The following is a 23,501-nucleotide window of genomic DNA, read 5'->3' as shown; positions in this document are numbered from 1 at the left end:
CATCTACACACTTGGGAAAGAATGTGTCAATAAGAAAAGGAAGGAAGTGTTCGCTTTCACTAGCCATGATGACAGATTAAATTCATCCCTTCTGATTCCATGGAAACTATGAACTTGTTGAGGGATCGAATCTGACACAAGTGAACACCAATGTTACACTCTGGTTCTCTAGGACAGCAGCAACTTGTGTTCTGCTGCAGAGCTGGAACACTGCATTATGCTCCACATTCAGTAGAGACATTTTTTCGATACAGCCATCTAAAAAGCTGAGATTTGTACACTGAGTAAGAGGTAAGATGCATTCTATTTGAGATTAAAATGCTCCAGTATCTTAAAGTGTTAAGACATATAATAAAACCTGAACAGCATTCAGATTTGAAGGCTGTCAGGAAGTTTTTGCAGTTATTTCTGCATCCATCAGCCATATGACTCAAGATGATCTGAAGAAACAAACAATGCATAGACGTTGTATGCACAAGAACTAAGGCAATACTATTATCAAAGTTGGATCTATTCCATAAAGTTAGCAGAATTATGACCAGTAATGTACAACTCTGAAAATTTAAAGTTGACCTCACAACTCAGTTTTTACTTCAGGTTTAAAAATTCCATAGGAAAAATAATTTTAAGACACTCAACTCCTTTAGTATGGTAGAAATCTGAAAAACTGATTTCCAAAATCACAGCCTTTCTTGCTGAGCAGCTCAATCAGGTGAAAAATGTAAGAGGTCACATGAGCCACAGAATTTCACAGGCTCTGCACAATTAAACCGAACATCTCGCACTGTCACTTTGGAGGTCTGTCCCCTACCTAGTGTATGCATGTTTCCATCTTGGGGGGGTGCACAACCTACAGAAGAGTCTTCACTGTGAGAATCGCTTCCCAAAATCAGCAGTTCAAAAGATGTATCAAATGCAAGATGAGAGACACCCACCCCACCCCAAGAAAGCCTTAAACATAAACACTTGGTGCACTCAGCTTAGCAAGATTTACTCCTAAATTTCATCTCTGTGTATGTGAAAGATAGGGTACTTCTGCCTTTAAAAATTTAGTAGGCAACTAAACTGAACATTATACACAGTAAGCATCTTAGTATTTTATTTGTTGCATCTTTTACACAGAATAAGCTTCACTGATATTTAATTCACTGCAGTATTCTGTTGATGTAGCAACAAAAGATTACATTATAAACAAAGAACAAATTTTTTACTTTAAAATTTTTTATATATATTTGTAGTTTTTTCAGTTGACAAACAGCATCACAATTACTGAAAAAAAAAAACCTGAAATAAGCATGTAAGCTAAGGCCAATTTTTTTAATCTCCAATTGATAGTTTTTCTATATTTATCATAAATATTGGAGGGTAAACTCCAGCCACTGAAAATAAACATATCTATAATTTCCTAGCAATCAGGATTCAAATAATGGAGAAAACATACGACAAAGTTTCTTTTCACTTAAGTTGACACCTGCAATCTATTTACACTATATATGTAAAAATTCCACAAAATCATGGAGGGTAAGGAATTTTGAAATAACCTGTTAAGCATTACTTCAAATGGCACTTTTGTAACTCAGGTCTGGTATTTTAAAATTGCTAAAACATTGAAAGACAATACACTGCAGTATGTCTATAACCAGTATTACATAAAAAAGACAAACTACTCCATAAAGTGTCACTGAGATGCTCAACCAAAAATAATACACATTTGTATCTTTATCAAGATAGATATTACTGTAAAAATGCTCACATTAAAAAATATAGTTATTATTGTTTGGATTTTCGTTAAACCTAGAAGGGACTAGAGGAGTCAAAGTATGAGGAATTCATATATAATGACATGCTTCCTCATTTTATAGCACTAATAAAAATAATAATAGAGAAAGCTCTATTATAAATCTTTAATAATGATGGTATAATTTCCTAGTATCTTTTAAAAATTTTACTATGTGGGTGTATGTGCATGCAAGTCTGTGCACATGTGTTTGTGTAGAGAAACACACAAACACACAAAAAATATCAAAGTGTATATATGTTACACATACACACATATCCATATTCCTGCATACAACGCTTCTATAATGCACAGAGTATGCAGGGAGTCTTCCATGTGACAATCGAGTGCCACATGTCATGCCTTCGTATTATCTCTCTTTTATCTTTTATCCAGTAAATGTAGTAACACTTTCATATTTGCCAAATACAGGTGTTAAGACTTTTAAAAATCATGAAGTGATTTAGCCATAACATCATACACAAGAAATAAATGATACTGCAAGTACTTCTGATCACAAGTTCAACATGAAAGTTCATCATGAAACAGAATGTAAATTATTCTAAAAATTAGTATTCAAAGATTAGTTAAATATTATGGCAAATAACTTGGAATTTGTAGAAAGTTTAAAATGTAATTCACATTACAAAGACTGGAGATACTTTATAGATAGAACCTTTAAATATGGATATGACTGGCATTTATTTTTAAGCTTACTTCTATTAGAAATAGACTTGTTTCCTGTACAGGTGATCCTTTGTCTATACCATATACAGTAGAAAAATAAATTCTTTAGCAACCTAGAAATAGTTTATAAAACTCTTGAAGTTTCATTTTCTTTGCTAAACATGCCAAGATTAGACTGACAACTATAAATAAAAGCTATATAGACAACAGGTAAAGTAGAACAAGTTAAGAATACTACAATTTACAGGACAGACTTTATTGTACTATTAATTCCTGTGTGCTTTGCAATAGCAATAGGGTTGACTTTTCTTTTTTGTTTGTTTTCTTAGAAAAGATAATTACTTGCAAGAATATAACACAATATCAAGATAATTTATAATATACATGTACTTCAAACAGCAGCCAGTTTTATGGTATCATAGTAATCTAGAATGATAATCCAAGTCAAAATTAGAAGTACAATACCTAGGACATAAGTGGGAAAGGCAATTTTTATTTTGGGAAAATGGAGCAAATCAAACTCTTAAAAGCCTTAATTCTCAAAATCATCTATTTACTATAATACATACAAGACGATCTTAAATCTTGTTATAAGTGAAGATTACAACAGTGACCATCATAAAGCTTTTTTTTTTTTTTTTTAAGCTACACAAAACATTCTAGCAGTTGAATGAGGCAAAACTGTTTTCTTCTTTGCAGACCTAAAAAGGTATCTTTTGAGCATGAAATAAAAAAAGCTGCTATGAAAAGTCTCACAGGTAGTGTTTATCTATGGTCTCCCCTTTGCTACAATTTGTAACCTTCTAAATTTTTTACCACTAACAAAATATTTAACCAAAAGATTTGTTTAAATTAAGCAGCATTCTTTTACAGCAAAATTGGTACCAATGTAAAAGGAAAATAAATGAAAAAAAGAGATAATTTAAAAATACGGTGCAAAAAAAAAATAAATCAGTCATTTGAATTTTTAGTACAACATACCACAGGAAAAAAATAAGAATACAAGTTTATGTGATTTTATATATAAACACTCCAAAGAGGTTAATTGTCAGTACCCAAAGTATTTATTGCTATGTATTAGCAATGCATTTTTTTATATCTTTAAAGGGTCACATAAAAATAGATTTAAAGAATAGATTAATTGAAGTCCTAGATTAAAACATTGTTTGGTTTAGAGAATTTTACTACAACAAAATTCATGTTTATGTATGAAAAGTTATATAACCTTATATGAAAATGTCATGAACTATTTTCTAAACACTACATGTATTCCCAAGTGGGAAAAATTAAAATATCTAAAATATATTAGATTAAAGTTTACAAGACCATCAATGATCTTTTAAACATGCAGCTGTTTACAGAATTAACAGTTTTACAAAATGTTTAGTTCAGTAATGGAACATAAAGAAATAAGTAGGCAACATCAAAAATTTTGTACAATATATGAAACTCACTTTTACAACAAGCATGTCCTTGGTATTGTGCTGTAAGAAAGAATAAGCAAGTTCACCCACCCTTAACAAACTGTCCACAGGTTTACTTACAAGTAAAGATGGATGGTGAGGGATTGTAAAATTCTTAACAGTGCACGTTGCATTCTTCCATAAACCATCCTAAGCATACCATCACATAAGTAGCCAGGAGATTACAAAATAAACTATAGCTGGGCTTTAGTTGTTTACACAGAATGCTTGAATGTGAATAAAATTGCCAAAAATAGCATGTTAAATAACAAAAACAGCCATAAAGCAGGCTGTAAGCATTGAATGTTTCATAAATGTAATTTTTTAAATCATTAAATTTCTATAGAAAAATTTTATTCACAATATATTGTGACAAACCGTCACAGGAATGATATAGTGATTGCAATAAGGTATCATGCAGCAGCAGCTTTGTACTTTATAGCTATTCTTGCTTTTAAAAATTAAACCTCTCCAGTCATGCTTATCACATAGTTTTTATCTGCAGTGTGTACAAATGAGGAACACAGTACGGGATATAACAAAAAGATGTCCAATCAGCTGGATGGGAATTGTTTTTCATAAATATGAAGTACATTACTGTATCCTGAAACATGCATGTCTATAGCTTGTCCTTACTGTCCAGTGCCAGGCTGCCTGCAATCATCTTCTATTTATATAATACCAAGAGGGTCTGCTGGTAATTGTGACTGTATCAGCTGAGGCTGCAGGGGTGGTGGTAACTGCAGAGGTACCATTGGTTCCACCATCTGCACTGCGTTGGAAGGCGGAGGCTGACATGCCACTGGGTTAGGTGCTTCTACGATCTCCCCGTTGTAAAAGAAAAATTGACACTGTTGAATGAAGGTCTCTATAACCGACTGGTGGATTTTGGTGGTAGAAAGAAATTCTCTGTTTTCAAAATCAGGTCTCATCAAAGTAGGCCAGAAACAAATTGATAAGTTATCAGCAGTCATAAAGTTGGTTTTATATTGCTGACTAACCCTGAAATGAGAACAACATGCACAGAATGAATTAAAACTGTTATGCAATCACAAATATTTTTCATAGCTCTCTGACTGCAAGCATCATTATTAAACAATATCAAGATTTTTGTTACTTTCCTCCAGCTATTCATTAAAACAACTGTTCTTGGTTTTTTAAGCAATTATGCAAATAAAAATATAGAAACCATTACTTTTCCAGATTCAAACAGCTAACAAATATAAATCTGATTAACCTTTTAAACAAGACAAAATCAACATTCCACCAACATTTTCAAGTGATAACAATAAACTAACTTTAAATTTCAAAACCAGCTACAGGACTTCATAAAATTAAAATTTCCTCCATTAAAATGTCTAGAAGAAAAATGATAGAAATGGCTTCTGACTGTAGGCCAGTCAGATACTAACTAACATCTATGGCACTCACAGAAAAAGGCATCACATTAGATCACATGTTAAAAATAAATACAAAACCTAAAATGTCAAGTGTTGATTAAAGCACATCTCTGCAGATTTTTTCATACTAGCCAGCAGCAGAATTTGGCCAAGCTGTAAAGAATATCATCAATGGAAATTTCACTAATATCAACACACATTAATTTTGTTTTATTTTTCAACATATAATGCAAAGGTTTCCAACTGAGTTTCTCTTCCTAGAAGTTTCCTGCTTTTAAGGCTCTTCACTTATGATCTAAATTCATTACTACAATACTATTACAAGGAAAAAACCAACCAAACAAAAAAGGCACCACAAAAACCCATCCTGTTAATTTAGCATCTGCAATTAAATGCATCCTCAGAAAAAACACACGATTTTTCATAGTAACAGGCTAGAAAGAGCCAGGATATTTTGTTTTCAAAAAATACCCTGCATTCTCAAGTAACATCACAATTTTATCTAGAAGCAATTAGTGAGAGATACACGAAAAATCGTGGGTTAAGAAATCTGACAAACTCCTAAGATATTAATTCTGCCGGGAACATGTAATTCCTATATTACAGTAGACAGCACAAAGGTAACTGAGCTACAGTTATCCCACAGAAACAGACAGACAATAAAACTTCAGCAACTTGTCAGTTACATTTTTGATAATTAACAAGAGCAGACTGCAAGAATTTCTGACAGCTGGCTGTAGACCATAGATTCAAAAGCTGTGAAAACCACAGTAAACACTAGAATTAATGCTGTAAGAAAATATTTTCACTCATTTACAATGAATGTATAATGGTAACTATAATGGGTAGACTTCCATTTTAGCATGTGCATTACTTATTCCAAATAGTGTGAGGGTACACAAATATTGCCTTTCAATCTGTTTTGAGTAAGTCTGGTCCAAAGGATATTTAGATACTATTTCTGAGTGACAGTAATATTCATAATCTCTTTTCAAAAAGAATTATATTTTAACTTCATTTAAGGATTAAAGAACCCAAAAATATAAATGTAAGTTTACATTTTGCTTAACATTTTTATTAAAGAGTTTTCTGCTTATACAGAATTCTTCTGTTCATACATCCCTCCTAGACTACAGTCTAGGAATAGAACAATGAGTGAGATTTACCAATAATGAAATAAAATTTAAGTGTAAGATATTGTGATAGGACAATGAATCTGTCAAAGTTTTGAATCGGAACTGCCTGTACCTTTTACCTAAAACAAGTACAACGAAAAACACCAAAAGGGATTTCAAACGCTAATGGTGTTTCATTAGAGAACAAACTACAACACATTATAAAATGGGGAAAAAATAGCATCTATGTAATAAAACTGAAATAAAAGCCAAATAATCTATTTTGCAGACTGCTTTTTTCCTATCATTTTTTGCTCTGAATTTAAAAATCTTTCAAGGGGCTTCTTCAGTTGCATAGGCTAAAATGTATATTCTTCGAGATCCTTAAGCACCTCTAAGATTTGATTATGTGTTTTGGCTTCTCATGCACCTTTTTTCCCCCTCTGTCATCAGTTCACCGCTTGCTGTCTCTCATATTATTTCCTTAATCTGATCTAGTTGCAGACTGCTGCTGCTGTGGACAATAGGTGAAGTTTCATTCTTCCCCTCTTCCTTCTCCCTCTCCACCAACTTTTTGGCATCAGATCACAGGGTGGCCACACGCTGTCTGAGATCAGCTAGCGTATTCTACAGAGAATTCATTTCCCCTGTTTCTGTTTTCCTGTAGAACATGCTGCAGCTGCATAATCATTGGATCCAACAAATGATGCGGTAGAAACCTATGGCTAGAAGTGAGAAAAGGAGAAAAGCACCAAAACTCTTTCCTGGTTGCAGCTCACAACTAGATTAAAGTTGACTGTTCGTTATATTTTTTCTCTCCTGCATTTAAACTCTACCTCTGTCCTTTCTCAGGGTAAACAAAAACCTACCAACCTGTATGCCAAATCCTACCAAACTTTCCCAAACTGCTTCAGAATCTTTTTGTAAGCACTTAGCAAATATCTGTTCACCTTCTTTTATGTTCACTCAAAATGAAAAATGAAGAGTCTGTTCCTCTTGATCCTGCCACCTTCCTCCACAGCAAACTCCTCAGGACCTTCAGGCTGCAAGCCTGCTCTATGATCAGACTTTAAAAGCTGTACACCTCTGTTTTCCCAGCCTTCAGAAGCATATTATGCCATATTAGCCCTTATGTATAAAGGGAGTCATTATCAAAGAACAAACATAAAACACAACTAATATCAAAAAAGCCAATGTCAATCCAACACCTTCTTGTTTCAATTCCATCTTTAAAATTCACTTCTGCTTACAGTTAATCAACCAAGATTAGATAGTTTGTATGCTCTGAAAGGTGCTTATCACACTAAAGAAAAATTCATCTCGCTGTTGCTATTTATTATATTCTCATGGTTACTGGCCTCTTGTATTTCAATAGCAAACTCATCTGGATAATACTTGCATTCTTTGTTACAATAACCAAGTCCTATGCCCGTGGACACATCAAAATAATATCAATCGCCACCCACTATTAACTATACAATACCACATTTCTTACTCTAATGACATATGATGTAAAAACAAAGCATTCAAAACATCAGTTTGTGTTGAGAAGCCAACTCTTCCATTATGTACAAGAGTGGTTTAGCTCATTTAATGAACAATTCATTTGATAAACAACATTTCCATTTTAATTATATACTTGGAGTAATTTACCTCAAATTAATCTCTTACAAATAAATACAGACTGTAAAGAATTTAGGTACAAGTTTTCTTTAAGACCCTGTATTCACATATATCTACCTCTCTCTCTCTCTCTCTCTCTCTCTCTCTCTCTATATATATATATGCAACTGCTTACACTCGAGCAGTTTTGTTGAATGGAACGCAACTACCTGACGTTGCAAACGCGACACAAAAGTGACGGCCGTTCTTACTTAAGGAAAGAGTATTTTGTTAGTAGCGACCCGCAATATAAATCAGTCAGCACTAAAAGAAAGAGAGTGAACTGGAGAGCAAAGGCCAGTGTACATCACTTACGTTCTCCAGTAAGTTCTGTGATTAATATATTTCATTTCTCTGGAGATATGCATGCATTAGAACCTATTCAGGATTTTTTAAAATTATATTTAGCTCTTTTACTTGCAGCAATCCAGGTACTTGACACTGTACATTCAGCTGTGCTATGCTAACAGGTGACCAGCTGAAGACTTCTGACAATTCTGAGATTGCCTCTCTTCCACAACAATTTCTCTCAGGTCCCTTAATAACTATTAAAACATTTCAGGTAACTAATAGCCATGTCAAGTTTTAGCTGTTTTGTTTTACTTCAGATAGACACAAGCACATCTTGCAATTCTGTAACATGTAAACGCACAAAATAATTATATCCATTGATATCATTTTATCTATTTTAGGGCTGAATTAGTATTTGGCAAGACTGCAACAGAAAAATTGGGCAACTTTATAGTAGCAATGGTGCCAAATATTTGTTTGTCAAGAAAATCTGAGAACAGAATATACAAACCTTTTCTAATCAACCTTTAAGTCCTAGTCTCATTTATACTAACAGATGAGCAATGCAGCACGAAATTTTCAATTATAGTAGTCAATTCATTGTTACTAACACAATCTGGTTTGCAATTGTTACAATTTAAACAAAATTTTAGTAGAAAAATACTAAACCTGTTTAGATGTGTTATTACATATTTGAAGACATCATAGTTCACTGGGTGGAATTTCTTCACAATTTCTTTTAACTCATGTAGCCGTTCCGTCTTATCCATGATTTCTACAGAAATAAGTGACATTTTCTGACACATCTAGAAAGACATACTGAATAAAGTGTTGCTAAGTCTTTTTCTAGTATAATGGCACAGGTAAGACACACACAGAGAAATATCAAGTGAGAAAATATTTGTTAACATTCCTATCTGCATATATTATTGCATAGAGTAACTTTTTTATTGTAGGTGTAACTATCTAAACACAGAAATATTTTTCTGTATTTAAGTAGAATTATTTATCTGTGTTTAACAGCAAAGAAACACTTGAGTAGCTCACTGTTGACTTGCAGAATGATAACTAACAACGTGACAGCGTCATTTCTTGTTACATTCTCCTCTGCTGGCAAAATATTATGACTTAGATGTATCTGTAAGATTTACTCAGACTGAAGTTTCATAAAGATTTGGGGGAAGGAAGACATTTACATGAACTTAGAATATCTTAAGCTTATCAGTTACTGAAATAATAATAATAAAAAAAGATTGACCCTGGTGCAGCTATTTTAAACATACGGTTTAAAGGAGAACAGGGACTTTCACAGGCCCAAGGGACATTATTTGTGCTTCAAAGAGGAAATAAGCAACATGTAAGAAAGGACTATGGAATAAAATAACAATTTTTTAAAAAAACAACTAATGCTGCTGCTAAAATATCTGTGGAAAATACCACTAAATTACTGTAGAACCATACATTCTGCAGAATACACTTCTATTCCATGATGATTCATATCATCAAAAGGAATACAAGCTCACTGCTATTACGTGACTGCATCGCTAAGAAGAAATTTGAAGTACACTAGTATCATAGAAATAACGTTAAATATGTTCCAATATATCGCAAATATAAATTTAAAGCAGTATTAAATGGCATTTTAAAATAGTAAGTTCACTTATATTCTAAGCTATTGCATGTTTTGACTGAAATTTAACTGCTACATTTTTAAGAACAAATAAAACCCAACTAAATACATTAAACAAGCAACTTGCCTGAACAGTACAGCAGAAATGACACAAATAGGTATCTACAGATATCATTCAAAAATACAAAATTTCTAATGGACTACATATTAATTAAGTCCAGGCCAAAGCATTAGGTTTACATAAGTACTTTCATGTTCTGAACAAAAAAAAAACATTAAGAATATTGCATGTCACAGCTGTATCTGCAAAAATGCACAGCAGTCTTTTTCTGAAAGTTTGCTGCCAATACAAGGGAGAGGTTTAAAAAAATGGGAACAATTTAGTCATTTCACTTGGAAGTGTCTGAAAAATGTTTGCAGGGCAAACAAAATTAAGCAGTTCAAAAAGACTTTGAAAAAAAATCTAAAAGATAATTACTATAATATTCTATAGATATGCCTGATTTCTAAAGCCTACTTTGAATGTAATACTTTATGAATTCAAGGTTTTTTTTCCTTTGTTAACAACTGCAATACAGTTCCAAGAGCTTTCATCATATGCAGCACTAATGCAGAATGGAAAAAATACAATTTCTCCAATTAAATTTTCTAGGAGAAGGGGAAATAATAAGGTTCAACTTATTTAGAAAAAAATAACATATTACGTTTATTTCATCATATATTTCTGTTAATTTAAAAGATTATTAAAAATGTACATGTGCAAACAATTTAAAAAATATTTCAGTGCAACTAATCCTTTTAACTTACAATGAAGTAAAAATTGCAGTAAGGGACATCAATATAACACATTTAGATCAAGACAAGATTGCTTATTACTTACTTGATGTTTCTAACAACTCTTGATGCAAAGAGTAAGGAATTAACGGATCTGGCAGATCTGCAAAAAAAGCTTTAAGAGCCCCAGCCACTGCATTTACTGTCACTCCCATGGACTCTAGACTGATATTATGATCTGTAAAACAAAATTAAACAGCAGTGTAAGTGAAACCTCCAGCTATCATTCCTCATAGTATTCTATGAAAACAATAATTTATTCAAAATTTTGGAAACAAAAACATTGCCAAACATTTGTTAAAAAAATGCATGAAAAGGTGAACCTGTGGATAAGCTGCTATCACCTTGACCCACATGAAATCAAATATAAGAAAATCTGACAGTATAAGAAAACAGTAGGAGATTAGAAAAATAAAGTTGTCTAATTCTCCATGCAGACTTCAATGCTTTTCTATTTGCCACTGACTGGTTTCTTAATCAGTTTTGCCCTATAGTAACTTTTAAATTATATTTCCAAAACTTTTTTTTTTTTTAAAACTGGTACAGAGCACATCAATTCGCAGAATTAATGTGATTGTGTTCATGTGATCACATGAAGCCTTTTAAAAAAGGACAACAAAACTGTGACTGCACACGGTCATATAATCTACTCCTAGATTCCCAAATAACAGAAGCTTTATGTTTTATAGTTAGATTTTTTAAAAAAATTTAAATTCATAATAATAAATTCATGCCACATGATTTTTAAAACAAAGTGGAAGTACTGTAAGCTGCAGGACTTCAAGTATTTAAAAACTGAAATCTTGAAAATGCCAAGTTTACTTTTAAAAAATCTACTCCACTTGAAACTCTGGAACATTCTTTAACAAGGTGACCGAAGAAAATCTAGCATTATACTCAGATTATCTGAAACAGCATAGTGAGGCATAAAAAATGAGTACATTTTTCCTTATCATCTAGGAGATGTTTTACTGGTTTTCACAGGCTCAACTTCATGATTAACATCCAAGATTAAGAAGTGTTTTCACTTTGAAATATCAACTGAGATCATAAATTAAATGAGAAAACAAAAGGAAAAAAATAATGCTGACCCTCTCTTTTAACACATCAAAGTAAACAGCATAATCTACCCGCCATATTACAGTACATTCTAGCCTGAGAAAGGTTGTGTTACGAATTTATTATCAACACTTAATTGTTAATCCATGTTATTCATGAAAGCTTTCAATAAAACAAGTATCAAGAAATACTACATTTGGGGGGGATAAGAGGGGAAAGTGAATGCCTTAATGCCTAGGACTGATGAACTATTAACAGGAGCAGCGAGAACTGCATTTAAACTCTTTTAAACTCTAGAATACCACATAGAAAATATTTTAACAGCACTTAAAGCCAGCTATAACAAGATTCTATCCGATCTTTGGTTTACATAAAGCTTCACTGGTAATAACCTGGACTACACCTATACAACCTACCAGAACATTAAGTGCTCAGTGCTACAGAAGTCAGTTTGAAAGTGCAACCCTCTTATATTGCACTATAATAAATCCATGGAAAATTCAACATCTGTTTTGGCTTTAAATACTAAAATCTTTCATTACCTTGATCAAACTGTTTCTGAATGTTGTCTTGATCTGTTTTATTCCCACTAACACGGTAAAGGCCTTCAGTACACAATCCTTAGAAGGGGAGGAAAAAAAAATTCAAAACCAAGTTTATAAACTATTGAGCAAAACAGAGTCAGTCATAATTAATAATTCAGAAACCAAAAGTAGGAATACAAATCCAAAGTGCCTAAAAAGTAACATGTCAATAACTGCAGTGAGGTAGCACTACCAAAACACAAAATATCAGATCATGTAGGATAACAAGAAGCTGACTGCAGGCATTTGTGGACTAATTTTCTCAAAATTATTCTCTTCCTGATCTCTATTACATTGTTATTTGCATTTTTTTTAAATCATCAAAAATCTCAATTCTGGGTTTGGTACTCACAGAGTTAACGTTTTTAAAAACTGTCGTCACAATTTGGGCTTAACAACTTACTATGGCAAGCAATAACACACTAATAAAATACTCTGCAGAAAAATCAAACATTTGTAATCAATTCCTGATATTTTAATTTCATGGTGTAACACACTTCTGTATGAGTGTAAATTATCACGTCATTGACAAGTCTTTCTTTAAGAGCTGGAGGAAAGGGAAAAGGGAGAAGGGCATAAGGAAGTAGAGGTTCTCCAGGTTTCTCATTATTACTTTGTTTTACTTTGTGTTACGTAGTCACCATAATTACAGCAGCCATTCTAGGTAAATAGCATAAAAAACCCCCACACCTTTATTACGCGCACACACACACTTGCTCACTCCACCCCAGTGACTATGCTTCCTATCACATTGCTCTTTTTTGCCCACAGTTACTCACTGAATGAAAACGTCCATCCTGCTACTCTCGCCGTTACCCAAGATCTTTTTCTTTGTTAATTTAAAACACATTATGGAATACAAGCAGTTTATAGTTCCATAATTCTCCAAGTTACCTTTATGTGTGAAAAATTATCTATATGCTAGATTTCCATAACAGTACATGGTTCTATCTAAAAATTCACAGGTTTTAGAGCTTTATGAACTCTCTTTTTGCTTTTTACCATCACAGCCCAGCAATAGAATGCATTTTAGATTATTTGATCAATAAATACATAACTCCTCTGTCACAGCACAGCCACCAAGAAACACTAGGAATCCTGTTACAATGCTCAAAGTACACAAAGCACTTAACTGTTTCATATTGCTGGGAAATTTATACCAATTCATTTGATACCAACTCTTCTAACTCAATTCTTCCTTCTTAATGCCTTGACAATTCACATGTCTCTTCACTGGCTGCATCAAGGCTACTTTAGTAAGCTTTTCTTCAATAAATTTTTATACCTACCATTTAGCTTTCCAAATGCATAGCCAAGAGTTTTCTATTGTAAATATACACCTATACAGTCCTTTCAAAAAAACCTGAGCCTGATTCACTGACAACCTCAAAAGGCACCAGGATGCCACTAATTTGGTGGCAGAGGGCAAAAAGTGCTTTCAGTGATTCAATGGTTCCCAGAGCTAGAAGGGTGGTGTCAAACCTGTCTTCAAAAGAATGCCCTGAATGTTCTAAACACTATCAGAGACAGAAACACTTTGCATTCCTCTTTCAGAAGTTGTAAATAAATAAATACAAAAAATCACTGGTAGATAAGAACAAGTTAGGACTGAGATTCTCTTTGTTTAATATGGGAGAATTCTCAGCTGGAGACCCTACAGCTCCAGGGTATTCTGTGTTTTCTCCAACTAGTATTCAATTTCTTTCTGCAAAAAAGGAACTGAATGTGCTGCAACAGCATTTTCTGACAAGTCCAATCTAGTCACTGTTTAGTAGGAGTGTTTAAACCTTGAATACTTGAACTGGGCTGCAGACAGAGATGCTCTATTGCAGTATCTGAGCTTTTCTTTTTTCCCCTCCTCGATTTCATCGTGTAATAGGTATCTCTTTGTTCAGACCAGTACAGCTCTGGGAAACATAGAAAGACAACTTACAGTACTTCACAAAATTTTCAGGTTAAACAAGAAGATCCCTACTGAATTTAGGCATCTTCCAAAAATAACTAAGTGCTGCAATTCTGGAGTAAGCTCACTAAAATTTGTCTTTTAAATTCCTCAAGCAAAAATAATTTTTCTTGCTTGTATATTCTAGAAAGTAGCACTTCATGAAACAGTTGGCCAACTGTCATTATGCTGTTTCTCTAAGGCACACAAGGAGACAAGTTTAATCTGTTTGTGTGCATACACACAGCTAGAAGTAATTTTTAAGCAATGCTTCAATTCTCTCTGTTGTTTTTTATTATCCAAACAGGATACTAAATGCAATGCTTGCTACAACAAGATCTTCATCAAGCATAAGATACTCTAGTTCACTAGTTCTAGCTTTTAAACTTTTTGCATCTCTATAATGTATATCCATATCGAGAGAGAGAGCCCGCAACACCTTATTTTTTTCTTGACGGCTCTTTAAAAATTCAGTTCCTTCATCTGCATGCCTGTTGATTTTTTCAGAATTCTTATCTATGTTCTTATCCTGCTCCCCTTCTGGTCCAGCTGTAATTTTCAAGATATCGCTACTCAACACAATGGCTGTTGTAATATTATATCAGAATCATCTGATTCATTTGCTCTCTGTCCTGCTAGCTTTACTACACCTTCAGGTTTGAAGAATTGGATCCTTCTTATTTCATGTCACAATAGCCTATATTTACTTCAAGATAATTTAATTTGTCTAGACTATTCCTTTCTCAAAGTACTTCCTAGTACACAATAAATTCTCTTCTTGTGCCTTTTTTTGTGCTGCCAGTTGTGATCAGGTTCCATCCCATCTAACTAGAACTTCACATAGAGTTAAAGCATTTCAAAGAAAATGAGCAAGCTGGATCTGCACCTATATGCATACTTAGTTTGTATGACACTTCCATTCTTAGTCACCTACATATTTCACAACTCTTGGTTCCTCCACAGAACATACTAACTTTATCACAAGGGCAGACCAAAGTCCACCTGCTACAATATCCAGTTTCCACACCACTAACTAGTATGTGCTTGAGGAGAGAGGTAGGAAGAGCAGGAGGAAAAAAAACAAACCAAACCAAAACAAAACCAAAAAAACAACAAAAGAAAGCACAAACAACAAATACAGCTATTTTTCTTTGGTATATGCTCACAGCTTCTTGCAGATAGTAGCTTACGTAGGTTTTTGCATAAGGTGCTATAACAGCCACTTGGGGATTTATCCTCCACCAATTTGTCCAAACCCTTTTAAGTCATTTACTTGTGGTTTTTACAACAACCCATATCAAATGCAGTTTTGTAATTAGGAATGTACACCATGAAAGCACACTGAGTTCACACTCGGTACCAGAAGTTTTCATGAAATTTTTTTTTCTTTATTAACAAGAAGCAGTAACTTCTCTATTCTTTCCCAGCACCATTTAAAAAAAAAATATATATATCATTTGCCTTCCTCAGAAGTTTTCTCAGCTAATTCAGTCTCTCTTTATCCAAGAGTTACTATTATTGTCATACATAGCATCTTTTCCAATTCTTTTCTGCTCTAACACAGACTGACCCGAATTGTAAGCAGTATTCAAACTCTGCACATACCTCAGCACTACATAAGATGATTTTTTCCACGTATCATTCACTCTCATAATTCTATTAATTCTTTTTGCTTGCTTGATAGCAAGTACTGAGAGTTGAAGCTCAGACAGCTTTCTATGATGCTTTTAAAGCCTTTTCCTAAGTGACAACAGCTATGCTAATACTTAGCCTGCTGAGAAGTCACACAGTATCTGCCAACTTGACATCTGCAGCCAGGTTCCACTACCACTGTGTTGTCTACATTTCTGACTACATGCCACCTAGTCACTGCAACTCTGTCTCTCCCCAGCTTAATTCCTTCCCCAACAGTGACCAATCAAACTTTTCAGGAATCATTCTCCACTAAAATAGCTGAGACTACCATTCCCACACTTACCTTTGCAAATTTTGTCTTCTATATCATTCTGTAATTTTATTCCACAGACTGACCTGATGTACCTCTTCTCAACCCCTATGCTACTCAGACTACACAAGACTAAAGGAACTGCCACCTTACTGATCCAGAACAGTAATTTCTACATATACCTAGAATATATGTAATTACAGAGCAGAGAATCCAAACTCTTTTCAAGTCAGAGTCTAGCACTAAATTTGCTTATATAAAATACATCTAAAATTCTACATTTAAAGTGCTCCTATCTGTGCATATCAACACTGCCATTTAAAGATCCCTTACATTCAATTCACACGATGAAAACCAGAACCAAAAATAAGTGTCTTACTGCTTTTTGCAATAAAGTAATTTACAGAATATTTAAATGTTCAATAAAAAGTAAGCAGTGTAAGGAAATAAGCAGTACTTTTAGAAAGACTCAAAAAAGAGGAAGCTCTTATCCAACGTTGAATTAACATTTCTATAATGTACATTAACCAACTACTAAACAAGCTCTCAGTCATTTTATGAAGTGTCAGTCGATCACATTTCATGGTCTGCTCATTTCAAAAAAGGAATAAAAGACTTCAATTACTATGACATGACAAACATGCCTAGGAAAAGGTAGGTGCATTCTTTATTTCATTAAAAATGGGTGACATCTGAAGACACTCTAGTTTTCCATGCACATTAGGTGTGTGGTCACTCTGGGCCTGCAGAAAGCTAGGGGAGTAAGAGGAGCAGCATAAGCACCGTAACTACTCTGCAAAAGATACTGACACCTTGGTCCCATCTGCATTGTTTAGGAATTCTTTACATAATTCCCATGATGTTTCCTTTGAAGAGATACCTTATTAGCAATACAGCTCAAGTGCACAACATGTGTTTATGAATATTTCAAAACATATTTGTTTACAGCTTTGAGTGATTCTCACACACTAATAAATAAGTGTGTGTGCTGCTCTGCTCCTCCATCCGTCTGGTAGTCAGTCTTCCATTAGGAGAAACAACTGATGCCTGTTTTCCCCTCCTCTTGAGTCTGGACAGGGTTTCTTCCCTGCTGATTAATTCCAAAGTTGCAAAACACAAACCAGTGTACAGTTTCCTGACTGCTGAAGCCTATTCTATGTCAATTTCAAAGTGGTCACAGAAGGGACCCTCAGGACATCATCTAGCCCAACCTCCTGCTCAAAGAAGGGACAACATTGAATTCAGATTTGGGTTGCTTACCTAAAGCTGATTTTTAATATCTCCAAGGACAGGGCACCTACAATCTCTTTGGACAACATGAAGCAGTGCTTAAATAATCCTAAAAGCAAGTGTTTTCCCTTTCTTTCTAGTTGGAACCTCATATTTTAATGAACAGTGTCTCTAACCCTCCTGCCAGTGTCTCTAACTGCCCTTCAGTACTTTAGCCTGGCTACACCTTCTCAGTAACCTCCTCATAGGTATGGGAAGACACTTTTGTGTACCCTCTCAGCCTTTCCCTCACCAAGCTGAACAAACCCAGAGGTCAGGAGCTCCAGCCCCTGACCTTCTTCTGCTAGACTCTATCAAGTCTGTCAACATCCTTCTTGTAGTATTTCAGATGAGGTCTAACAAGTGCAGAGTAAAAACAATTAATCACTTCTGTTGCTGTAGTGCCCACCCTTCTGTCGGAACAGTCCCATACAGAAGGCATCATTAGCAGGATGCACTACTGACTCATGCCTCACCTATTCTCCACCTCAACTCCCAGACTGTTTTCAGCAACTCTGCTACCCAGCCAGTCAAGCCCTCGGCGTGTACCACTGCAGGGGTTTAGTCCTTGCAATTCTAGCTGCAGGACTTTTGCATTTGTCCTCAGTGAATTCTGTCAGGTTCCTGTTGTCCCATTCCTCCAGCTTGTCTAACACTGCCCTGAACCGAAGCCCTGGTCTTGAATATATTAACCACACCACCCACTCCAGGACCACTCACAAACTTGATGGGGTAGAAAAAGTATTGTAGGGCTATTTAACTCTATGGCTACTGTATCTATTCAGAATCAAGAGTAATAGAATCATGGCCTATGCACTTTTGCTGAACATAAAACTGCATGGGCAGTTGAGTCAATTTAACTGATGATTATGACTGAAACAGATGGTCTAATTCCCTGCCTCATCGATCACTGTTTCTGTCCTTCCCTTGTTCCTAGCTGCACTGTCCTGCTCCTTGCCTTGCTCTTGTTTTGACACATATTTGACCCTTAACTTACCAGCAATAACACTGTAACGCCAGGACCTTGTCCAGTTTTGCTGACGTAGCTTTCCAAGACAGTGAACTCCACTAACTCAGAGGCAGCTGCCAATCTCAAGGTGAAAAGTGTCAGAAGCATACAGCCAGAGAGGATGCTACTGGCTGCTACACTGGTTCTTACAAAAGTACCCTCAGAACGCCAGGTCTCACACGTCAGGCTGAGAGGGATGGCCACTCTTGTTCTCTTCTGTTCTCTCTGTCAAACAGATCAGACTCCTAAAAGCCTCTACCTCTCCCAAGCCCTTTGAATAAAAGGGGAAATAATCCACCTTGAATTTCTGGATTTTGCAGCCATTTAATGTATTTCAATGATTTACCAGCCTTTTTACCTCAACAGGTGCTGCTGACTGATTTTCCTGGCCAGTACCAACTTTGCATTATCTGTACTTTCAATGTCAAAATCTGGCCTCATTGCAGATTCAGTGGAAAAGACCTGGGTATAACTTAGGTGAGACAGAAACTCACAGAAAGCAATGTTTCTGTACTTGAATTACCTCTGAAATTGTAAATTTAACAGCATTACAAAAAAGTAGAAATATCAAAAGCAGTAATTATTGTACATACACCGAGTACATAATTTTTAATTTCACCTATAGCTCCCCACAGAGACCATGAGAGACATTAAATGAGATGTGGCTTTATCAAATTCATTCTTCCTTCTTTATTCCGTTCCTTGTCTCACATAACTAAATTATTAAAATACGTATTATTGTAATAGGCTTCTCTTCTCTCAATTGTTTCATGTAGAATTAACACTATGTTAATGCTATCAGTTTCTTATGAGGTACAGAATCTAAAATTTCTAATCTTGTCGATGAAGCATGTGAATATCAATATTTCACAAAAAATATTTTAAAATATTTGAAAACACAAAGAAAAAACATATTAAAATACTAATGTTATTATTAGAGTTGAATATAGTCTGCAGCTAAATTTATTAAAAGGCAAAACTGTGTAGTATTCACAATAGTAATTTGAGGCCTCCTTCATTGCTAAACAGAATGAAACGTAATTTACACCAAACTTTTCACCAATGTATAACGATGCATACAAAAAGTAAATCCAAAACACCAATTTAAAAATACTTAAATATTAAAAAAAAATTTCTCATATGCTAATACTATCAGTTAGCATCAGTAATTTCTGCCTAAATCATTTTAAGTTTGGGAAAGTTAAAAATAATCAACAGTACATGTTGAACAGCACACCAACAGTACTTGAAATTAAATTGGTGGCATGTAAAACAGCATTAAAATGTTACTAACAAAACACTCGGGCTACAAACTTGACATAAACATGCAATGCTTTTACACTTAAAAATTAGACATTCAGTAGATATTTTTACATGATATTGCAATATAAAATTAAAATCATACTAACATTTTGTTGAAGTTAAACATTAAATTAGCCTTCAGAAATCTGCATTTCTCTCTCTCAAACCAAATTATCAGAGTATCAGAATATCCTCCTTATGCTCTACATAACAATTCTTAGAGAAACAGAGAATTCATGCTATTGATGTAGTTAAACTGTTTAGCTTCAAAAAAAATCCCAGTTCTACTGCTTACATTTAAAAAAAAACCAAAAGTCTAGTACTAAAAAAAAAGTAATGAACTACATTGGATAGAATTTTTTTTTAAATTAGCAGTTCATCTTTTTTCTAGCACATCTTATCATAGCACCGTTACTTCTATGCAAAACCAGCCACTACAATTTTCTTAAAAATCAAGAGTTCAAAAAACTGAACTCTAGTTTCCCTGCTAAATATATTTCCATAAATCTAGTTTGCAGAAAACCAATACACTTAAAAAGCTCATTTCAAGTGATGTAACAAAATTACTTTCTGTTCAGTCCATCAGGAAAAAGCAATAAAATACACAAGAACTGTATCATCAAAATTGTCTTTTGGAAGCCCATAACTGAAAATAACTACCAATGTCAAAAAGTCAGTTTAAGTGGCCACCCTCAAGAGCAAGTTACATACTAATTTGCAAAGAATATGAAAGAGGTAAAAGCTTCAAACATCAGCAGCTTATACATTATGCTATGTCACTAATGATACAGAAGTGTTTATATAGTCTGTAAAAGGTTACAGATAAGATGACAGTATCTTTACTAGAAAATAAGTTTTCCTGAAAATTTTATACATTTATACCAAGATGTTTAGTGGAAAACTTGATAATTCACCATTATCAAGTTACTTACCTGAAAGATAAAATTTCTTTTGATCACCTTGTTCAATGAACCAACAAGAAAGAGCTCTGACAACCAACCAAAAGATCACTCGTCCTGCTATAATTACAATGAATTAAAAAATGAAAGGCCTGGATAGAGAAAAGGTTTTCCTACAAGCATGGCCAATGTGTATACACACAAGCAAAGTTTGTTTACAACATTTAGCTAAGCTTTCCTCATTCCTTATCCAGAACAGACAGTGTTACTAAATTTAAGATAATCTTACACAGTATAGTACAATTTTTATTTTATTTTTTAATCAATAGGTTCCAACAAGACAAAGTATTACGTGCTATTACTATTTGTACTGTTAGTATCAGCAAGAGTACACACTGATGCTGAATGAAGGTTCTGATACATATTTACTGCTTATTAGGTTCAGATGTGCTCAAACATTAACCACTTCACTCCCTTAGTTTACTTCAAATACTATCAAAAAGATCCCAAAGGGATTCAAGCCCCAGATTGTCTTTCAAAAACAGAAATCAGTTGACTCCATAAAGCTGAACTAGTTTAGAATAAAACTACTTCTTGGAAAATACCAAGCTAAACAGAAATACATAGAAAACACCTACATCTGTAGGCCCTGACTTATGATCCTTTATCTCTACCAAATCTCCCTTTACCTTGACAGGATCCATGTGGTTCATTCAAAAGAAAAACCTGTTGATTTATAAAAGGTTAGAACTTTTCAGCTCCTGGATTTACTTTAATTTTTCCCAATTGTCCCTCTTCTACTGATGCACAGTTTTTTGGTTTTGGTTTGGTTTGGTTTTTTTGGCGAGTATATTCAAGAACAGTATAGCAAAACAGAAATCTGATAGTATTTTCCGCTTGCACTCAATTCTTTAAGGTTTATGGTGGAGTACAAATCTTCAAAGACACTTTCTAATATTACCTTTTCATCTGAGCATCCAAAACAAAGCAGACAAAACTGTTTTTCACATTGCAAACTTTCTAGCCTCAGTCACAATTTAGATGAGTGGGTACAAAGCACCATCTTGTATCATTTTGTGAGGCAGATATAGGGAATATTAAATTTAAGATTAGCCCTTCAATTTGAGATCAATCATATCTTTGCAAAAACTCCACAATTCAGCCACAATGCAAATTACATGTGGCAATACAAAGGGAAGGAGATGAACTCCATGAAAGTACCTTAAAAGGAAAAGCTAAATGAGTATGTCCTCTGGAAGAGAAATACACTGATTAGCCTCATTCAAGAAGACTTTGGAAAGACTGCACATCTTGATTAAAGAGGCAATGATAACAAACACCAGTATTCAGTTCAGTCAGTACTGGTAGTAGGCTGACTTGCTAAGAGACAGCTGAAGTCTTGGAGGACGCCCAAGGGCCACGCAGCTGATACAGGAGCTTTATCAAATGGGAATGGTACCGTTCTGGACTCCAACCTGAAGCCAATAGATCCTGACTTGCCTTCTGCAGACTTATCTCCGAAACTGCCTTTGTGGAATTTTCTCTCAGTCAGTCAGTGACACAAGTCTATGTCAGCACAGGATCTGAGGGCAGTGCAAGTGAACACGCTCCTCTCTCGAAGGCAACAAATACATTCTATTAGAAACTGCTTGAAACTCAAACACCTACAGAATATTAGCCCAATATAAAAATTAATACACACCAAAAATAAAACTCCCACAGACAAGTAGGGAAGTTGAAAAGAACAACCAAAGCTACTTACACAGAATCCAGAGCAGGAGAAACAAAACTGTAATACAGATAATTTGTTCTGTCTTTACCAAATGCTTAACAGAACCGGAAGGATAACTACTGTCTTCACAGTCACAAATAAAGCATGCAATGGCACAATGTTTGTCCAGCTTACACGTATGGCCAGAATTAAAACTCTCCAGCTTTCAGCAGCTGCACAGCAGCATCCCAGCATGAACTAGCATATACTCAACCAGCTAAAGATGAAGCAGTACCTCCTGAGTCACCATTTTTGAGGAGCCCCTCACATTTTGAACATAGCAGCAGCTTAACTAAACATCTTATTCTCCAAAGACATGGCATAAGAGGAGAATAAAAGTGTCTTCTGGGTGCTTGCATTATTTGATGACTATGAGGAAAAAAGAAGACAATGAATCATGTTCCCACACTATTATAGTTCTCTCTGTCACCCCACAAGCTGGAGAAAATGCTTTGGGAGAAATGCTAGACTTTCCTTCAAAAGTCTACCACAAAGTCAACAGATATCAGACAACATCACTTTTAAGCAAATAAATTTTTCTTTATATCTGGACCTATAATTTTGTTGTTTGAAAGTATTCTTACACAGTTAAACATGATCAGATTTTAAGATACTACTTCAGGATTCTACAAACTCTTCAAGAAGTCTTCTGGTCTTCATTATTGGTGAATGTCTATTTTAAGCAGCTATACAGAGTAGCAGTATGTAGCCATTTTTAAAGAACATAAATTCAGACAGTGACTCATCCATAAAATTATGTTGGTTTGTTTTGGTTTTTGTTTTGTTGTTTTTTCTTTTTTTGCTAAGTACAGTAGAAAACACAAAATATATATTAAACCACTCTATTACTCCCTGCCCTGCT

General features: G+C 34.4%; 1 protein-coding gene across 1 annotated transcript in view; it reads right to left on the bottom strand.

The window, feature by feature from the left end:
* Positions 1 to 2,476: 2,476 nt before the first annotated feature.
* LOC104529858 (rho GTPase-activating protein 5) overlaps positions 2,477 to 23,501 on the bottom strand; it is a 22,490-nt gene continuing 1,465 nt past the window's right edge. The window contains exons 2-5 of the mRNA XM_010174280.1: positions 12,461 to 12,538; positions 10,906 to 11,037; positions 9,065 to 9,170; positions 2,477 to 4,929 (exon numbers count right to left, since the gene is read on the bottom strand). Of these exons, the coding sequence (XP_010172582.1) occupies positions 4,599 to 4,929; positions 9,065 to 9,170; positions 10,906 to 11,037; positions 12,461 to 12,538 (647 nt within the window). The 3' untranslated portion in view covers positions 2,477 to 4,598. The remainder of the gene's footprint in view (positions 4,930 to 9,064; positions 9,171 to 10,905; positions 11,038 to 12,460; positions 12,539 to 23,501) is intronic.

Source organism: Antrostomus carolinensis, unplaced genomic scaffold (genome assembly GCF_000700745.2).
Source record: "Antrostomus carolinensis isolate BGI_N321 unplaced genomic scaffold, ASM70074v2 scaffold1608, whole genome shotgun sequence".
In the NCBI taxonomy this organism is placed as follows: Eukaryota; Metazoa; Chordata; class Aves; order Caprimulgiformes; family Caprimulgidae; genus Antrostomus; species Antrostomus carolinensis.
This window is presented reverse-complemented; position numbering and strand designations above follow the sequence as displayed.